The 22,651-nt window shown below is 30.6% G+C and overlaps 1 protein-coding gene across 1 annotated transcript in view; it reads right to left on the bottom strand.

Annotated features, from left to right (window-relative positions):
• Nucleotides 1-16,423, bottom strand: part of CARPB (Carbonic anhydrase-related protein B) — a 193,954-nt gene extending 177,531 nt beyond the window's left edge. The window contains exons 1-2 of the mRNA XM_077431100.1: nt 16,357-16,423; nt 14,704-14,754 (exon numbers count right to left, since the gene is read on the bottom strand). Coding sequence (XP_077287226.1) covers nt 14,704-14,754; nt 16,357-16,423 — 118 coding nt within the window. The remainder of the gene's footprint in view (nt 1-14,703; nt 14,755-16,356) is intronic.
• Nucleotides 16,424-22,651: the final 6,228 nt, after the last annotated feature.

Below are 22,651 nucleotides of genomic sequence, written 5' to 3' on the forward strand. Positions count from 1 at the left end.
TTCTGGCGCACAGCGGTTTTTACATACCTCCTTTGCATTTTTAATTTTAAACATCAGCAGATAAATTCTTACGGCCTTCCTGTATGTAGAGCGCAAAACGCAAAGCCATATTGATTTTGTGGGCCTTTTGAGACACCTAGAGCCCTGTATTGAATTATAGTCGTATCGAGTGTCGGCACAATTGACCAATCATTGACGACGGACAATGAGCGGTTCGATTCATAAATTATATATAATATATGTATGTGTGCCTGCGACCTGCATGATGACGGTGACGTGTAACGCTAGATTTGCTGATGATTGACGGCCCGTTAACAATTGAACCGTTCAAATCGTTAAACGGTACCATGGAATACGAAAAAAATCATTGAACAGAACGCGTGTTCATATTTATTTGTGAACTGATTAATATTTTTTATGACCCCTTGGGGATGCATGGAAAGACGCCACAGACTCTGCGATTGGAAAAAATCTTAAGTTTTACTAGCCCGATTTCAAAGGGTGATGAAAATGTTGACTTAATCAAGGATGAACTTATTGATCTTAGCTCAAAAGAGTTAAACTTTGATTTGCCATTTGAATATACATAGAATGGAGTGAACATTTTGACGTTTCTATACATTGTATGTAGAGATTACAATTAACAATATGTAGAGATTACAATAACCCCCCCCGTCAAGGATAAAAATATATTATAAAAATTGACAGTATCTTTAATAAAAAGTCAGTATCAATGCTTACATATTTCAGCCAGAAAAATACAGATATTAATAATACATATCAGATTCTTTATAAATAATCAATAATTAATAATAAAAATCAGTAATCAATAATAATAATTTAAAATATACAAAACTCCAAAATCAATTGTATTTTAATCTCTTTTTCTTTTCGTTTTCTCGATTTTACAAATTCCATCATGGATTGTCTAAAAATATTTAAAATATAATAATAATAATATAACAATAATATATTCTTTAATTAAAATTTACTTTCAATACCACAGAACGCAAACGCTAGCTAAAAGTCTTTTAAATTGATATTTATTCTATTTACTAAAATAAATTGAAATTGAATATTGTATTTAAATTGAAATGCAATATGCTCAACCACACTCAACTTATTATTATTTATTACTTTACTTTATCATTAATTATTTATTACTATTTTTAAACAATTTTTATCCATGGCGGGGGATATTTGCACGGGGGGGGGGGGGGTTAATGTCCAGGTAGTTTTTGGCCGGGGTTATGTGCCTGGGGGGTACGTGTCCAGGGGGTACATGTCCGGATACCATGATATGTGTGCATTACTTTTTTCAATTATTTTAAAACCCGAGACTAATGGATTGAAAAAACGTTCAAAGAGTGCAGTATTTTTTTATTAAATAAATATGTATAATGAAGATTGAATGAATGTCTGACCCATTTTATATATTGAATCGGAACTCAGCCATTAACTCGAACGTTCAATGGCTTTAAGGATTATACTTGCATTTACATTTTTATAATTCTGGAAATTTTAAAAAGCACATTTTCAACCATAGATTCTCTTTATGCATACGTTAATTATTGCTTTATATGAGCAGTCACATATTCTAATTTGTGTAAGCTTGGTACATATACATACGTGTATCTTAAAAAAACATAAAGCGATATAATCTACAAAAATATTCTACATAATTCACCCAAAAGCAAACATATGTATATGTAACGATGTGAAAATATATCAGCACGTTTAAATAAAACGCCTCGTATAATGCTATCGAAAAAATATACATAATACGAAGGCTCGTTCGGTTGTGTCGGACAAAGTCACATTAGCCGTGTGTGGATGTGGGGATTGACGGGAGTTCAGAGAAGGGTGTGAGAAACTGGTGGATGAGGGGGAGGGAGGGGTGGAAGAGGTCAGACCCGAAGGGGAGGAACGCGTAGAATTATCGGGGTATTTAGTACAAACAAAACAAGCCATTAATTACGCAAACAAACCTCCCCGCGCCGAACAGGAAGTGTAAGTAATAAAGGCTTCAACTTTACGCTAAACGCGGTCCGACACAATACCGACGCTCGGTTGGTTACCCCTGCTCGCGGCAACTTTGCGGCCCCTGTTTATTTATTTATTTCGAACGTTTGGACCAGAGACGTGCAATCTGAGGCTTGCGAGCAACGTGTTGCCCAACTTGCAAATATTATTTTCATTCATGTTTATTCTGAATTTTTTTCATGATTCTGTGATTCTCGAAACTATTTTTTATCACTAAAAATCATTTACATATATGTACATATGTTTATACTAACCTGAAAAATGTCTATACCCTTCAGGTATAAACACAGATTACCTAAACACAATCTGCTTTAGATCGCCGTCTTTAGATAATATTATGTATTAGATGTATTATGAGCATTTATAAGAAATGTAAATATATTTTTGAGTTATTTTTCCTATTATGCTGTACATTAACATTAGAATTATATAATACTATGATTACTAACAAAATTAAATTAAAATTGTAAAATAGAAAATGATCAGTAGATCAGTGGCTATTAAAATAGATATAAGATGTATTGTGAACATAATTTAGTAATAATAAAAAGCATTTAAAAATCAAAAAATCTATCTTGCATTAGCTAAATTCGCATTATTGGTGTGTTGATTTGATTTAAATTAAGAACTATAAAATCCTATAATCCACTGACATAATATAAATAGAGAGATATAGAAGTAAACTGAAGACTCATTGACTTAAAATATACATATATAATTTAGTTGGAACATGAAGTTTTTTGGCAAGAATGAAGTGTTCTTGTTTTCTTGGATAAGACTACGAGAACTTTGGCAAGGTTTAAATTACAATTTTGATCTTAAGCCTTGATAAAAGATACAACAAAAGAAGTTGCACATAATTTTATTCCAAAATTGCACCCAAGAGAATGCAGAAGAAATCAAGAGCTGAAACCTGAACAATGAAATACATATGTACATTAAATAAAAACGAGTACATATGTACATTACAGAAATTTTTCAATTAAAGTAATACAATACAAACAAAAATGGGAGAGATTCAACAGGTTTCACGATAACTAAACATCACCTTAGTTCTTTATCAACACAAAATAAAATGAAATCATATCGCGCGCTCATATTACCATTATTAACCTATGCTTCACCTGTATGGAATAACGCCTCGAATACTAATCTTTCCAAGCTCCAAGTAATACAAAATAAATCCCTAAAAATAATTTTTAATACACCCATATATACTAACTTGAAAAAACTGCATGCCATATATAATATTCCGTTTGTTACAGACATTACTAACAAACTAACCAGTAGATTCTATGACAGAATCACTAATAACCATACTAACACACATGTGAAGAGTCTCGGTGATTACAAAAAAATGTCTATACCCTTCAGGAATAAACACAGATTACCTAAACACAATCTGCTTTAAGTCATCGACTTTAGAGAGTCTTGTGATGTATTATGAACATTTATAAGGATTGTAAATAGGTTTTTGAGCTCTTTTTCCTATTATGCTTTACAATAACATTAGAATAATATAATACTATGATTACTAACCAAATTTAATTAAATTGTAAAATAGAAAATGATCAGTAGATCAGTAGCTATTAAAATAGATATAAGATGTATTGTGAACATAATTTCGTAATAATAAAAAGCATTTAAAAATCAAAAAAAAAAAAAAAAAAAAAACATCACCTCAAGATGTGCCGACTTAAATAAAAAGTTCAAAAACCTCACATTTTAAAATTTGACACAAGCTCGACTCGGTACCATTTCCGCACCGTGAAAGTCTGTTTAATGTATTGAATATGAATAAAACGGGCGTGAAATTATCTGCAAATGTATGGCCTTCCAATCTTAAACGCACTCGTTTCAACCCCCTTTATGGTGTCGCCGATCCGCCATTTGCCCCGAATGCGATTCGAATCGGATAACGGGATAATCGGACAATGTGGACGAGATGCAGGCCAGGCAGGCCAGGGGGAGGCTGAAGAGAATGGGGGGTGGGTGGGGCACACGCACGTAATCCAAAACAATGGCCAATGGACCAATGTCGGGGCGCAGTTTATTCGCATGCGATAAGCGATCTTCAATTTCGATTCACATCTATGGAGGCCGTGACGCTGATATTGAATTTGAATGACTATATTACATATATATATGTACATATGTAATATATGTTTGCGCAGTACTAAGTTTGACATGACGCAAATGACTGTGTGGAATTTTGGATGTGTCATTTCATGCAAACATTGTTTGACAATGTGCGAAAATATTTGACACGAATCGCCCCACAGACTAACAGTTTAATATTTAAAATGACAGGATTGTGTTGTTCGAATTATCGACATTTTCGAAGTGTCGAAGCGTGAACAATGTTTTTGGCATTTTATGAAATTCCGTAGGATTAAATAAATTAAATGAATAATCAAATTTTCATTTCATCCGGAAAATATATATATATATATATATATATATATATATATATATATATATATATATATATATATATATTTATTTTAAACAGACCATTGTGGCATATATATATATATATATATATATATATATATATATATATATATATATATATATATATATATATATATATATATATATATATATATATATATATATATATATATATATATATATATATATATATATATATATATATATATATATATATATATATTTATATATATATATAAACGGATTCAATGTATGTATGTATGTATGGTGGACTTATATAATTCACCATTGGATATATTACTGTTTTGAGCCTTGTTGAAATCGTTGTTCTGTTCAAAATTAGCTGTAAACTATTATGCTTCGCGTCACATTTTCCAAGCGTTGTTGGAAAATAATAATGGGTCTGAAAATTCCCAACTAATTAATTAATATACGTCAGGAAAATTCGTATTTGATTTAACACGAACTTTGTGAATGTTGTTTGTAAAACAATGTTGAAAAGTGAAAATATGTTCTGCCAAATTTCATAGTTGTTAAATACGTATTGTCCGATGATGCCTAATGAACCAAATTCGCCATTCACAATTTATTAATTGAGATTTTTTTTTATACAATTAAATCAGTTTTTTGGAATCAGCAGCAATTGATGATTGTTTGCATCGTTATATTTGAATAACGGAAATAAAAAGAACCTAACTGCCATTTTTCAGATTTTTAGATACACCGGTTTTTGTCAATGCTTTTTACAATAATTGAGCAATATGTACAAAGGGTTCTAACTGTTAGTTAGAAACTTCAAAGTAAGGTAACGATATATACATAATATGTATAACGTATTTCTGGCATATAAACGATTTTGGAGTATTTTTGGCATTTAAATCTTTTTTATTTCCAGTATTCATTTTATTTTCTGTTTTAAAATTGTGCAAAAGCGATTCTTAAAATTGAGGTCAAAAATGACTCATGATTGTTTTAGTATATCTACATATTTATAAGATGAAACGTCATTCAAATGTGTACAAATATTTCAGTTTAGCTTTGGTGGTTTTTAATGTTATTATTAAAGTTCGAAATTCTTAATAAATTATTATTACTATTCATTTTTGCTATAGTCGAATCTATATATGCTATAGAGACTTACGCAAAAAGTAAATTCTATCGCATTCACCCCCCACTCGACTCGCGATGACCAATTACATTTCGTTTCAGTATGTATTTTGGTCAAGAAATACAACATTGTTCGTGCATATAGCTCTTAGTAGTATTTGAATTTTATTTTTTGTTAGTTTTGAGTTCGTGTTTCGTATTTTGAAATATTTACATTAATAAAATTTTAATATAAAATACGTAAGATGTTTATATTAATACTTAATTTTTAATATATAATTTATATTAATGAAAATTTATATATTTTAGATGATAAAAGTAATTGTCAACTTCATGTCATGGACAGCAAAACTTAATAGTAATATATTATTAAAGACCTTGCATTGAATTATATTGTATAGTATTATATAGTTAAATAAGAAATATATTTTTAAAAATAAAGTAATTATTTTACGTCCTTATAATATAATATAAATTATAATACACATTACATGAATGCAACAGCAGCTCGGTTCTCGTTAGTCTCACGCTATATCGGATCAACTATTGGACCATATTTTAAAAAAATATCACTGGCATATATGTATGTACATATGTATTAAGTAGAACGTATTTCTGACATATAACCGATTTTGGATTTTTTTTTAGATTTAATGGCAAATTGCTAATGAATTATTTAACAATTAACAATTTTAAACTAAAACTAACAACTATAATATAATTACATAGTTAACAAAATTAAACAAAACTATAATTAGTTACAAAAAATAATATAATATAATTCCAAACATAGCATTTTAAGAAACTTACATATATAATTACGTCATCTTACACAGAGGTATCCATTAACACCCCTCAAGAAAGCACGAATGTTACTAGCACCTCTAATGGTCTCAGAAAGGGCATTATACATATATTTGAACACCTCTGTGGAAAACACCTCCTGCAGTTTTGCTTTCTTAACTCTACCTATAATTAATTTATTCGTATTTCTAGTTTTATAATTAGGTATATCTCTATTCCTAACTATATGCTTATTAAAATATTTAGGTAATAGATTCTTATCTATCTTATATACAAATTTTAGAGTGCTTAATTTAAGACTATTTCTAATATCCAACCATTTCAATTCATCTAACATACTATACTTCTAACATTCTTACGTTTCCTCACATTCAAAATTGCACACATTGCTCTATTCTGCACTTTCTGCAATTTATCAATGCACAATCCACTATATATATATATATATATATATATATATATATATATATATATATATATATATATATATATATATATATATATATATATATATATATATATATATATATATATATATATATATATATATATATATATATATATAACCAGCAGCGTGGTCTAGTGGTGAATGTTGAATTATTTCGTACTTGATGTTACGAGTTCGATTCCCGCTAAGTCGCGCTGTTGGCCAGACCTTGGTTTGTCGAGGTCGATCGTTTCTTATCAGAATTTGCCGATTTTTCTGATTTTCATTGAAACGATTCCTGTAAAAATTGGCGTTTCCTCCCCAATTTTCTGTTGCGAACCTTTAGTTATTGTTATATCTTAGGTTTCGCCATATTGCTCACCATAGATGTCTCTGTGGTTGTTTATCAAATATAAAATTCGTATTGTTACATGAAAGTTATTCATCGTTATTTATCGTATTAATACGATGTTTGTAATATCTGACCATAGATGTCAGATATTGTTTAGAGTTACATGTATCTATATAATAATTATGTGGAAAATAAATAAATATTGAGTACTGTAGCGCAATATACAAGTCCTGTAGCGCCGTACAATACAATTATATATTAATATTTTACTTTTTATACTTATATCAATTTATTAACATACGAAGTAGGTACACCAACTTTTTTAATAATAATCTAAAATAAATCTCTTATATAAAAGCTAATCAGCATACAAATCAAACCAATCTTTACACAGACACTCCACAACAATCCATATACCAAACATACACTCACTATGCTTCGAATGCGTAAAGCTTGAAATCAAACGAAAGCCGAAACCAAAATTTACACAAGCAATTTCGCGACATTTTTACATTCGAGAGTGAAAATTTGCGACCGCTTCGCTAAATTGAATTGAATCGAAACCGCGAATTGAATTCGGTCGTTACGCAGCCGAATCAATATTCAAACAACGAATTGATTCCATTAAGCTGTTAATTTTTAGGGAGAGTCACAGGCTCTTGCGAACGGACCCCAGAGACCCCTGACCTCGGACAGGGAAGGGAGCGAATGAGCAAGGGGGGGTCCGACGCATAAATCTGCTATCCGCACCTGACGCGGGGGGGGGGGGGTCGTATCCCACCCCCTCCCCCCAAATATCTCAACCCCGCACAAGCCCCAACTACCCCCAGGGTGAAATATGCAAACGGTGTCGTCACATAATGGCCACGGGCGAAAGTTTTCGAAGGATGCCGCAACTTTCGCCCGTTGCTGATCCGAAAGGTGGAAAATTTCCATACGAGCGTAATTATCGTCACGCCATTTTGCCGTTTTTTAGCGGCTTATTTACGCGCCGTCGACGAGGCAATAAACAGCGGCCAACGGAAACTCACAGGCCATCCCTACCACGAATACATACATACATACATATATTATATGTATAAATATAAAGCCTTCGCCGCAAACATTAATAGCCAATTTCGACGCAAATAAATATGCGCGTTCTACATTTTTTTTTCCCAACCGCTAACCTTTCTTCTATCACCTACATATATAGAGTAATACAAATGTATAAAGCGGATGTAATTCATCAGACGGTTTATTTTCTTCAATGTTCTATATACAGAGTGGCTCACGGCTCATAGAACATAATGATGTAAAACATACATATATATGGAAATGTTACAGTGCTCCAAAGCTAGCAAGTCAAAATACTAATAAAGTTAACCGACACCTATGTATACATATTTATAAGCAAACTAAATGAAATATCCAAAGTTGTTCAGTTTCAATTACTCAGCTAAAATAGCTAGTCTAATTTATAGTACCATAAGATAGTATGGGCCTGGAATTGGAAACCGAGACCATTTTGTATCGAAGATTTTTCAGGGATATAGTTCTTCCAAAATTCACATATAAAAATCATAACAAAACATTCCACTATAGAAATATCATATTACATAAATTCATCTTAATTAAAATGATAGACGCATTAATATATAAATATGTACATATTCATAGATATGACTGTTCACAATATTTAATAGCGACTTTCATTAGGGATTGCACTTAACCGTCAAATTTAATAAACTGGTAAACGGTAAATAATTTTTCCTACTACCGGTATACCAAAATTTCCGGGAAAAGAAAAAAACATTTTTTTTCGTGGATTAGATAACAGTACGTGGTTACTTTTCGTAAACACGTTAGCCTAGATTGAATCGCAAATAATTAGAAATAAATCTCAGGTGAATAATGACATATAAATTAATTAAATTCGTAATGATGAACAAATTTTTTATTTTTATTTTTAACCAATCATAAACATATATTTGTTTCTTTAAAGTTTGGACCATTTGAAAGTTTAGATAATAGAAACTACCGTTTGATCACATTTATTACGATTTTTTTGCCATTGAATTTATCAATACGAAATTGCCACATTTAATACTGAAAATAAACAAAATCAAGACAACCTAATCCACAATACGCCATTTGCATCGATTCTTCATGTAATATTATGCAATTATATGCCTTTATATGTACTTGATTCGCGATAAAATACCAGTATTTACTGATGGTGAAATTTTATAGAGGTAAACCGGTATTGCAATCCCTAGCTTTTATATGTACATATGTACCCTGTCTAAAAGTCACGCGTAAAAGTTGGTTTTTGCCCTTAGCTGGTAATTGGCACGTAAAAATAAGAGGAGTGTGAGTTGAGTCAACTAAGTCGAGGTCTAAGATATCCCCATATAAATTAGTCTGAGCGGGTTGTCCTCAGGAAGCGGTTGAAAGTAGATGTCCTTGCTTAGTCGGAGGAACAAGGCACGAACATTTCCTAGAGAGTGGCATAATCGAATCCGTTCTCTGGCACATTATGGCGAACGTGACTCGTTCAATCCTGTTTCGAATTACGTACACACCAACATATGCATCCAAATGCATTACGTTGCAGTAATACGTAAAATTAGTCCAAAAGATTGCAAATGTTACAGGTCCTTTCTACATTTATTGAAATATCTACATACAAATATACATATCTGTGTATTGAAAAATATTTATTTATATTATTTAAATTTTCTAGTGTAAGTAATGTTTGTGGAAAATTTACTGTTTAAAGAACTTTTTCTATACAATATTTCTCAAAATGGCTGACAAGCAAAACGACTTGGTTTCAAGATAAGAACATTTATCGGTAGTTTTTCGTTGCTTTCTGGACGGCATGAAAGAAAAACAAAACTTTAGCAAACTTCTTCCACAGTAAAAAGTAAAAAACAGCGAATGTATTATTATATTATAATTTTATAAAGTAAATATTTTGAGTGTCAAGTTATATAATATAAGTACATATGTATGTGCCACACATTTATTTGTAATCAAAGATATCTTTTCTGACGTATATTTAGTATTATAATAATCAAATATCTATGAAGAAACATTTCCTGTTACTTATAGACAGATGGGAAAGAAGAAAACCAATTGTTTGAATTCGTATCAAATGAATCATTAATTTAGTAATCTTTATATTCGATAAATTTAATAAAACTATGTTTCTCGAATCGATAACATGCGCCAAGTAAACTTTCATATTATGAATATTTTTACGACGTTTGAAATTAAGCACAGTATAAGAGCGGCCGTTTATAAAAAATAGCGAGAGAAATATGCAAGATTGTTATGAAATATAAACGAAAATAATTAGCATTCTTTTTGTGCAAGATCATCGGATTAGATACGAGAATTCCGCATTAATCGTTTCGACCTAAAAAAATTAGAGTCGAGCTAAACAACCACCGAGCTCACGAACGAAATCATATTTTTAGGACACACACAAAGAGATTATATTACGAAGAAAACATACATACATATACATACAAATGAAATATATTTATTTTATTTATTAAAATACACGGCTTCCTAAAAGGATATAAAAGTGATAACTTTACAAATTTAATTTAAAATCACCTATTAATATTGCCCTTTCCAAAACCATAAACTGAAATTTCAACAGGTAATACAATAGAAAAAAATGTTCATTGATAATAAAACGAATTTACAGGGAAGATGAAGTAAGTCTTTAGCAGCATTTGCGACATTAGTGTTACATTTTTAAACATTTTAAATACATTTTGTAAATACACGTTTTCTTCGCTGCTATTTTCTTAAATGATGAATGAAAACTTAGTCTTTTATAAAGTAGTAATTTATAAAGAATTCATCACCACTCATACCTCTTTTGTGCAATGTATCAAATATATAGTATATAACAAATCATCTTTAAAAAAATAGTTATATAATAAAAAAGTGGTTTATTTTTGAGATTGAAAAATCAAATAAACATACTTACAACTTACCGGTTAACCAGTAATTTGTAGAAAAAATATCAGATACCGAAATTTCGGTAAAATGGACTCCATAAAGACAATCGATGAAAAATAGCAAAAATTGAATTGGAAAATGAAAACAAAATAATATTATTAAATTTAACAGTTGAAATTAAACATATGAGAAAAGAACATCTAAGAAACTCTATTAGTTCATATTCATATTTTAATTTTTAATTTGGTTCATAATTTAGTTGAAGAAACCAATTGATTTCGTTTCTATTCTTAATGCAATTAATAACAATTCTAAATGCTTGGAATTTTAGAAGATAAATACTCTAATTTTCATATTTTTGGAGTCTGAAAGTGTGACCTGAAGTTTTAGATAAGATATCACATTAAACGCTGAGGTTTATAACAGTGATTGTTTTATGTATAATATTATAGGTACAGTGATAAATCGATTGCAGTTTATTCTAAAACCCTGCCCTGAACAATAAGGCGCTATTGGATCAATAACTGATTTGGTAAGCTGTTACAGTTTAATCGAATACAATTTTAAAATGAGATATCAGTTTTTAGCCTTCAAAAGTGTGACATTTCAGATGAGTTTTTAAAAACTAGTGGGGGTTCACCGTAGTGGCAACTTATCATTTTATATAATGATTTATTGAACAATTACATACATACATATGTATATAATGCAGAGTAACTGACCATCCAGAAAGAACGCGAAACTTCAACCTGGAATTCGATTCCAAACAAAAATTCGAATTCAAATTAGATGTAAAGTTTCATAGATACGCTTAATTTGTATTGCACACATTTTCCGATGAATTTGAATCGCTGTTGGGGGCTAAAAAGGTACCAATCCATACATCCGCGTGTCCACGTACGTAAATGCGCTATGAATTATGTAGTCGGTCGCATCCCGAAAGGCTTTTGTTTGCAGTCGACCATGCAATTAGCTAATTAAATGCCCCGAGAGCCGGACCCCGCTAATGCAAATTAGATATGGCCACGATAATGCCGCCCCTGACCTATCGCCGCCCCCCTGCAAAATTACCTAACGACCCATACACACACACACACAGAGACAAGATGCTATCACAATGTGGTGGTTCGCGCTCAAAGGGTTTTCTTATCCCAACAAACTATTGTGCGATCCGTTTCACTTTAATTTATTAAATTCACCACTCGGTCGGATTCACGCACGAATCCCTGCAAATGAACCGACATTGCGGTTTTGATACCACCCTGAAGATTGTACGTAATATAATACATATCTACTACATATAAACAAATTTAACATATCATGTATTTTTGAAATGATGTCAATTTTAAATGATAAAGAAATTTACATCGTGAATTAATAATATTTCGGTTATAAAAATGGCGATTTTCAACTGAGAGTATATACTCAGCGATGCGGGGTATATCCTTAATATACCCAATATTCAATCCCCAATTGCACAAGGCCATTCAATCCTTAAAATATTTGGAGTAAAGTTCGATAAAATAATGAAATGACGTCACATTAATGCAGCGAAATTGGAAGGCGATGCAGGGTATATCCTCAATATACCCAATATTTAATCGCAATAGTTCTTTCTCAACTCAAAATAAAATAAAATTATATCGCACGCTCATATTACCACCATTAGCCTATGCTTCTCTTGTATGGAATAACGCCTCGAATACTAAACTTTCCAAGCTCCAAATAATACAAAATAAATCCCTAAAAATAATTTATAACACACCCATATATACAAACTCGAAAAAATTGAATGCCATAAATAATATTCCGTTAGTTACAGACATTACTAACAAACTAATGAGTGGATTATATGACAGAATCACTAATAATATACGTAGTTGTGAAGAGTCTCGGTGATTACAACGTCTACACCCTTCAGATATAAACACAGATTACCTAAACACAATCTGCTTTAGACCGTCGACTTTAGAGAGTCCTTAATTAATATTATGTATTAGATGTATTATGAGCACTTATAAGAATTGTAAATAGGTTTTTGAGCTCTTTTTCCTCTTATGCTGTACATTAACATAAGAATATTATAATACTATGATTACTGACAAAATTAAATTAAAATTGTAAAATATAAAATGATCAGTAGCTATTAAAATAGATATAAGATGTATTGTGAACATAATTTAGTAATAATAAAAAGCATTTAAAAATCATAAACTGAGAGTATGGTAGTTGTAAATAAAATATTTGTGAATAAAGTTCGACAAGAGAATTTGGTGAACTCCACACATGTGAGCCTTGAAATGCAACGCAATCCGTAGCGTATCTTTATTATATCCATTTAATCTTCATTTAGCTCGTTATTATTTCAAAATATAAAAAAAATGTATCTCGCATTAATTTTAACCATACTAACTTACATATGTGCACACATATGCTGCACCTACAAAACTAACCACTCAAGCCTCAAAGTACTCCAAAATAGATCACCAAAAATAATTTTTAACACGCCTATTTATATGTACTAACTTGAAAAGTTTACCGGTTTAAAATAGCAATCCATTAGTCGAAGATATTTCAAACAAACTGATTAAAAATTCCATAAACAAATCACTAACAAGCGTAATAATAAACTTATCAGTCTTGGTGATTACAACAAGTCTACATACCTGTCAAGTATAAGTTCAAATTAACAAAACACTTTTTGCTTTATACATATATTTTTGTTTAACAATATATTTTAGTTTATTATTTTTTACTGGTTTTAGGCTATTCATAACTTGTTTAATTTAATATGCTATTTGAAAGAAACGTAATTTTTATTTTTAATATTTCATAAAACTCCTAGCAATATATGTATATGTACATATAAACCTATAGTATGTAAAAGCTTTCCTTCCAAATTTTATGATGGGTTACAGGAGCAGAATTCCGTTAAAAATAATTGCTTTGTTGAACATGTATAAATATTTTTATAATTTTTAATAATATAATTTTTTCTTGCTTTTAAAAATTTTTTTTTTCGTTATTTTCGCATGACTGAAGAAATGATTAAGATTCCTTTTTTTCGACGAGAAAAACTCTAAAAGTTGCTACCAAATACGAACTCAAAAATTACAATTCCAAATATAATATTGCTCCCAAATACGATCAAACAATATTTTAATTTTGAAGATCATTAAAAATAAATGGCATCACATCCAAGGTCGCAACATTGTAATCAAAGTTTTATTGAAAACAATTTTAAGTCGAGTTTCTCCGTCTTTTTAATTAAAATTTGAATCAAAGCCTACTATGTATTATACATACGAAATATGTACATATGTACAGAATAACTATGTATTTTACGACTCTTTCAAGAGGTCGAAAAGTCTCAAGTTTACATTGAAACCAAAGAAATTTTTAGTTTGTAAAATTGTTGAAGAGGTTTATTGTTGAAAAGAAAAGTAAAAAATTAAATTTTACTCTTAAAGCTATCGTAAGCTTTAAATATGTATATGACCACACAAATCTTACACATATTTTAAATAACACAATGAAAACAAACAAAAAAACTCACCTGATATGCCATCGTACGTCCACCATTCCTCCCATATTACACCTGATACATCTGGAACAAATGAGAAATAAGTCCTTATATTTAAAACTGTTACTATCTATCATAATTATAATAATTATATACATACATAGACAAAATATAATTAATATCATATTACGCAAAAAGCGAAAAAATATTAAACTGTGCGACGAGCATACCTTTTACGTTGCAATATTTGTGTTTGGATATATAATATGATACGAAAACAACATTTTTTAACGTACTCGTAAGTGCGAATTGTATACACCTGAATTGTATACATAGACGTGCAATAAAGACCCAGCTCGAATAATATATTGACCATTAAACCACAGGGTATTTCGAAATGTTTGCTTTATTTTTGTGTTGTTATAAGCTTCACTTTCACGACAATAGTTGAGCTCAATAAATGTAGCATTACAAAAAGTGACATCTCCTCTTTTTTCTTGGTACAAATTCTCCATAGAATCCGAACAACGATGTCGAAACTTTATATGTTTTATGGCGACCGTGAGTGCTGAGTCGGCCCTGACCGCTTTTTTTTTTCATTGACTTTTACTTAGTGGCAGTTTTCACTCGATACGATGTGCTAGGCATAAACGCGGAAAAGCTGTAAAAGCTGTAACTTTCCCGTGGAAAATACACACATATGTGCACCGGTGATAATATACTTTCATGCGCGGAAGTTTCACGTAACGAGTACGAAACTGCGGAAAGGAATAGGAATTATTAAACAAGTAGTATATAATATGTATAATATGAACTAGCTTAACTGCCGGGCATTGCTCGGGTGGGTTAAAGTAGAAAATTAGAATAAAACAAGCAAATTTCAGTGTACATATGTACTTAGATAAGTAATTGATTCAAATTGCATTTCTTGATATGCGATCAATAATATATGTACATATATGTATATCTAAATATTATATGGCACACAGATTTTATTGTTTGCATAATTATAAATCCATATTCACTAATGTACCATGCATATTTATCCGATACTAATTTCGGAATGTTTAAATTTGACATATCGGAAATTATTATTCGTAGTACGTTCTAGCTAAATACAAATATTGACACGATAATTTGAGTTAGCGTCTCGTCGAAAAATCAACCAAAATGAGTATAAATAAAAAAAACCAATATCGAATTTCATTCTGTGAGAATTCAGCTTCTAACAATCGAATTGCAATTCCGTACACGATTCGCTCGACACGAAGATTTCCCGCACTTTTCGCATAAATATAATCCCGATTATGTGAAAGTGTAAAATATGCGTTGGAAAGTTAGCGGTGTATTTTAATCTCGTTTTTTTTTACCCTACACTGAACCGCCGGAAAAAATTAGGAGTCGTATATAAATTGGATGAAAAAAGAGGAGCGCGTGTGAAATTATTAAAATTTTCCGACGACGGGAAAAACGTTTAGGGGATGGGGTCGGGAGGATGTCCTTTTTTTATCGTAATACAGCAAGTGTTCCCCTAATTTAGGGGGAGGTGAGTGAGGAGAAGGTCTGGCATATTGCCTATACTGTTCCCGATGGCTTTTTGTCCGCGGATCCACTTTAATGGCCGGCACATGTTTCATCCGGAAACATTTTGGAAAACTTTTTTATTTTTTCAAAAAAAAAATAGACCACATGGTGTTGTTGGAACGGTCTGCCTTTGAACAGTCAGTTCATTTCCCATGGAATACAATGACATTGGTGTTTCAACGTTGTTTGGTCGATTCCTATATACATACATACATATGTATGTACATATGTAGTCTCAATTGAGGTACAAATGATCTAATATTAACATCAATAACATGCCCATTTTACAATATACTTTTACTCTTTAAGTAAAGGACAATTACATCGATATATTTAAATTTAATATGTACAAGACTCATTACTTACTCAAATTACATTTTTTAATTACTTTAATGTCGGTATTTACGGGATGGAAATAAATTTTGAACATACATATAAAGAGTGTTGCAAAAAGTTTTATACAAAGATTTTGAATCAGAAAATGTAGAAATTAAATTATATTTTAATAGATTACATTCATGTTTCACAACAATGTATAAAAATCATTGAATTCTAAAGAAAAATAGTGCATTGTTCTATAAAATATTACTTTTTGAAAAATTTGCATTAATTTTCTCACTGATACGTTATACCTATACATAAGGTTATAGGAAGATTATTTTAACCTATTTAACTGGCAGCTTGCGCTCGTCATTATTTTTATAATTGAATGTGTTTTGTATATGCGGTTGGTTCTTATATATTGGTGCTGGCTATAGGTGCAAGAAATTCCCTATTTGGAATATTATTATTTGATATTTTTACTTTATCTCCTATTATTATAATGCTATTGTTTTTTTATGATTATGTCAAAAAGTAATTTTTTGTCTAAGCATACCTATATATATATATATATATATATATATATATATATATATATATATATATATATATATATATATATATATATATATATATATATATATATATATATATATATATATATATATATATATATATATATATATATACATTATATATTTATTTTTATCATCTCTCTTTATTTTTTAACCATTGTAGCGCATTAGGGCCTTCTATAATGCTACAATGGTCCAAACTTAAAAGTAAGTAAATAAATAAATATCATGTTTAAAATGATTTTTTTATGCCGGCTATAACTATTAAAATTATTATATACATATGTGGTGAATATTTGAACCGTTTTTACACATTTGGCCTTATATTTTATTACTCCAAAAATAATTCCTGTATCAAAACAGTAGACATTATCATAAATACATCAATTAGTACTACACTATCTGAGCTTTCATCAATACATACATACATATACTGTTTAGGAGTGACTTCAAATTTTCGACTCATATTTCAGATATAGGCATACAAAAACTTTGGATTTGTTTTTCGAAATACTCACTACTTCAAAGATCCAAGTATAATGGTGTTGATTTATTGTTCGCTTATCCTAAGCATATAAGAGTTTGGGCCTGTAATTTGGAGTCCCACTGAAATTAAATTCTCTCTCTACCAAATACTCAAATATAAATATTACCCCTATTTATTTCCCACTACTTTTTTACAAGGTATCCTAAGCTTTGACTCACTATCTTCGAGAAGAATTATTGCCATTTCCAAATATTTCTTTGGAGTATTAAAGGGAAGAATTGACAACACTTCGATCTTATTGGAATTTAAATTTTCGGCACCTGAATGTGGTAGAGCTTTGCGTCATCGTTTACTCTTCCAACCTATTCCTGCTAAAACGTCTGCTTTTAACAATTCGTCTCTTGTAAAGGCTTTCCGGTTCCTTAATATGATAGATGAACATTTGGACATGTTCAATTGTCATGTTGATGAGCTGGTCAGTTTCATGAGACTCAGCACAAGTCTATTTGGATGAGATGAATGATTGGTAATTTTTATTGTTCTTTTCTTTGTTATTTTCGTTTTAATGTAAGACTGGTGTAACTTGTCGGGCTACATTGTTCATAGCCAGCAGTTTGGCTTAATGGTAGCGTATATATTTAGCACCACTGAGGTCAAAGGTTCGAGTCCTCGCCAAATCTGTTGGTTAGATTTGGGGGTTTTGTGACTCTAAATCGATCGTTTCTCTATCAGAGTTTGCCAATTTTATCTGATCATTGCTGAAAACGGTTCCTGAAAATTGGTATTAGATCTATTCCTGTTGTCACAAAAAATCTGCCTGTGTATAATTTGTAATAATTATACACAGTAATCTGAAATCTATAGATATCTCTATAGAAATCTCTATAATTTCAAATTTATTATATGTATAAAAATGGTACAAAAAAAAATTTTAAAATAATCCATAGATGTCTCTATGATTATTATTTCTGATTAATTGTTATATGCTATATATTCTGATCGTATATGTATTACTGTATTTCTGATTTCTGATTGTTTATGTATTCTGTATTTCGTTAACGTAAACCCGTCGCATTGGAGCGATCTGTAATGACGAGTGTATATTGATTTGTAACAATAAAAATAAAAATAAAATAACTAAATAAATATAAAGATTTTCCTCACAAAGCTTCAAACACCTCTCGAAGGATCAGTCAAAATATTAATATACATATAAACTCCTTAATTTTCCATTCATCTTCAAAAAGGCCGCTATTGTCACCCCACCCTGTTCCACCATCGCATACAATAGTGAAACAAATTTATCCAGTTCTCTTTCAAGAACATATGTATATTCTTATTGAGTCCTTCCTAAAAAGACAATAAGGAAAAAACCGAAAAAATCGGTATTGAAACGACCGTCGGCATTTTCTTATTCGGCACTTCCGTGTCCCCTGGAGTGGATATCACACTCGGCTTGGCCCACGCATATAAAGGGGACAGGGTTGGCACTCCGGGGTATCACGATATCCTGATACTCCGAGTCCATGGGGGAAACCCCATACCATCCATACCCCGTTTACGTACAATCTACATCCATTTGTCCGCGCGCTGAATAATAATAAAGTGTTTTGGCGAGCGGCTCCCGCTCGACCTTTTGATGCTAATAAACACCTGTGCCGCCACTGGTTTTCCGCTTATTTGTACGTAGTTTCCCCTCGAAACAATGATGCGGTTTGAAGGCTTTTTTTCGCTTTTATTTTCGGCTTTTTTTTGTTTTCACCCACCGTTAATACTCTCACTTCATTGCTTGTAAATACTGTAAAACTCGCACGAGATTTCACGTCGAAAGTTATCACCATTGTTTGGGTAATTTTGTATACGTATTTGTATATATATTTTTTAAAGGTTGCTTTAAATCGAAATTTATGCCCAAACGTATGCATATGCATGTACCATTTATTAATATTATTTAAAAGCACAATCAGATACTGAAACAAATATAAAATAAGTATGAAGAACCGTTTCGACAATTCGACAATCGGACAAATTTGCTAACTCTGATATAATTCAAAATCCGAATTGGATATTACATATATAAAAATCTGATTTAACTTAACTTCTGACAGTATACTTACATAGTATTCATGTAAATAATAAGCAATAAAGTATTATGTTACCGTATAAATTTGAATCAAAATATCATATTGTCGTTTTATCCGTCGTCGTGGAGGAAATTGAAGATTGTCGCTTTTTCTGATTCTTTTTTAAGTTATTTATTTAGCTAACAGTTGCCAGACTAAGCTCTTGCATAAACCGAATCGTACGTGTCCTATCGGAGAAATTGCAGAACTAAATAAATAAATGTCGGTCACGCTCCTGGCTTAACTTCTCGGTCACAGAGAAACCAAAGAAATCCCCATTACAGATCCTCAATTCAATGAGAAAAAGTTATATCCACGACTTAATAAAAGAAGTTGACCTTACAAACTAACTTCAACCATTCTGTATAATTGACTCAATAAAAAAATACAAATAGACGTTGATATTATGTACACCTCGGTGCCACATTTAAAGGTTATGAAAAACGTAAAATATTGTCGTTTGCGATGGTTTAAAAAAGGCATGCACTCAAGTGGTGTGACGCAAATTTCCATTATGGTGTCGTGATGTCAAAAGATCTTATCATATGCATTTTAAGTGTTTTATGTATGAAGTTTTTCACGTTTTCCAACACGCGGGCTAAATTGTTTCGAAACGATACTAAAAAAAACTTGCTTTGAAAAAATTAAGCCTTACATAGTTACTGGTAATATCTACGAAAAATTGAAGCATTATATAAATATTCTAGATAAATTTGTAAGGTCTTTATTTTCTATATCCCAAACTAAGAGTAGTTATGTAAATTTTATTGCATATTTTATATGCTTACAGTTGACTCTATACGGTTGGCAATCTAAAGCAAATTTTACTTTGGAAATCTTCATATATGTTTTTGTATTATCTTATGTAGATGATATAATATCCATATGTACATTTAATCAATGCTGAAATGTCGGTTCGTTGAGTTGAAAATTTTTAGGAAGTGTGTGCAGATGATGGCGTTGACACCTTGATGAAAATTTGCTGAAAAATAATGATTGGGTGTTTTGAAAAGGTTTCGTCGTATTATTATACGTCTGTGGCAATTGATCCGTAGACCTCGACCCTCAATTACAAAAGATCAAAGAGCTATTCGTGCAGTGGCCTCATTGTGCCGTGGCCCCTAATGAATAATGCAAACAGACTCGCCCCGACGCTCTTTTTATGTAGATGCTCTCCTTCTTCGACGGAGAAGGAAAAAATAACGTAAAAAAAGAATAAAAAAAATCACCCCGTACGTACAACAGAAAAAGAGTTTTTCCACCTTGCACACGTTTACAGAGGATTTTTTTCTTGTCGTGAAAGAGCACGCGATTTTCGTCTCTTCGATGAACGTTCTCCACTGTAGTTTATTTTTTTCCAATTTATTCGTAGTAAAATGAGATTTAAATACGATACAGGCCTCTGAGGTCTTAATGATGTATGCCTAAGAGTTATTACATTATGAAGACGAATTAATGATTTTTAGTTAATTGAAAACTTGAAGTATAACATATACATATATTGTTCTTAAAAGGAATAAGAATATTATCAGCAAAATAAAAAGCACTCAGAGGCCTGAAAGTATGGGCATTATATATTTACTGAATAAATTAAGTATATAAGAAAAAATCCTTGCGACTTAAGTCATATTTACAAAAGTATTGTAAATAAAAACAAAAGATTTTACAAAAAAGATAAAAACCAAAGTTAAGCTAAAAGTTCTCTGAAGATTTATTGAGCACTAGTCGAATATCCCAGCGTTGCTAGCGTGTATGTAAGTTGTGAAAAAATTGAACTTTTTCACAAATTTTATAGTCTACGGTCTAAGCTGGAGGTACAACGAGACATAATACCAAAATTTCAAATTGAAAACTATCAATTTATCTACAAATGAGAAATCAAACAAATAAATGCGAAAACAAAAATTAATCCTTATATACATAGGTACATAGTACGAAGATAACAAAAACAATATTTTATTTATTTTATTTTATTTAAAAAAAATCAATACCACAGAGACTTGACAGGTTGCCCCAAAGCGTCAATGTGATTATAATACAAATAATAAAAATCATAAAAATTACAAAAAAAACATCATAAAAAAATAATAAAAATCATAAATAAAAAAAACATCATAAAAAAATAATAAAAATCAAGTAAAAAATATGTACACAAAATAAAAACAAAGAAATAAGATTGAAAAATTTATTTCGTGCTATTTAGGATGTGTTCCACCAACTCAACATAACATAATATGCAAACGCCCTACAGATTCAGAGATTTGTAAGCAATCTTATCTGTTCCATGTTGTATCTTCAGAAACAACATTTGTATTAAAACGATTTTACTTAACCAAATCATTTTCTTATTGAGAAGATTTGGTCAAAATGTTAACGCCATTTGCAAATTTGGGATCATTTTCATTTAAAAAATAAGCACCTAAGAAAACTTGAAGAAACATTCTATCCACTGATTTGTCGACAAATCTCCCAATATGTGAGTTGTGGTATAATTTAGTTCAAGTAAAAAACAAATTTTTTAAAATATAGAGTGAAAAAAGAACAAGTTATAGGCGTTTAAGCAATTGAAATCTGACATGGCGAAAAGTGAGAATAGTCTAAACAAACGCTGGATAAACGTCGTAATGTCGGTGGATCCATTTACTTATATTGATGATCAAAATGAGCAATATGGCAAAGGATGAAAACGATCGGATAAGAGGCAAATTTTTTACTGAATTGTAATCGTAAGTGAAGCGAAAAGGAGGTTTGTAAAAATCGCACATATAAAAGCAATGCAATCATATTCACAAACTTTTGTTATTTTTATGTAGCTGCTTAGTTGATGCCAACATTATTTAAATTTTAAATCATTACAAATACTAGAGTTTATTGCATTAAAGCGTCACATT

Source organism: Arctopsyche grandis, chromosome 5 (genome assembly GCF_051622035.1).
Source record: "Arctopsyche grandis isolate Sample6627 chromosome 5, ASM5162203v2, whole genome shotgun sequence".
NCBI classification, from domain to species: Eukaryota; Metazoa; Arthropoda; class Insecta; order Trichoptera; family Hydropsychidae; genus Arctopsyche; species Arctopsyche grandis.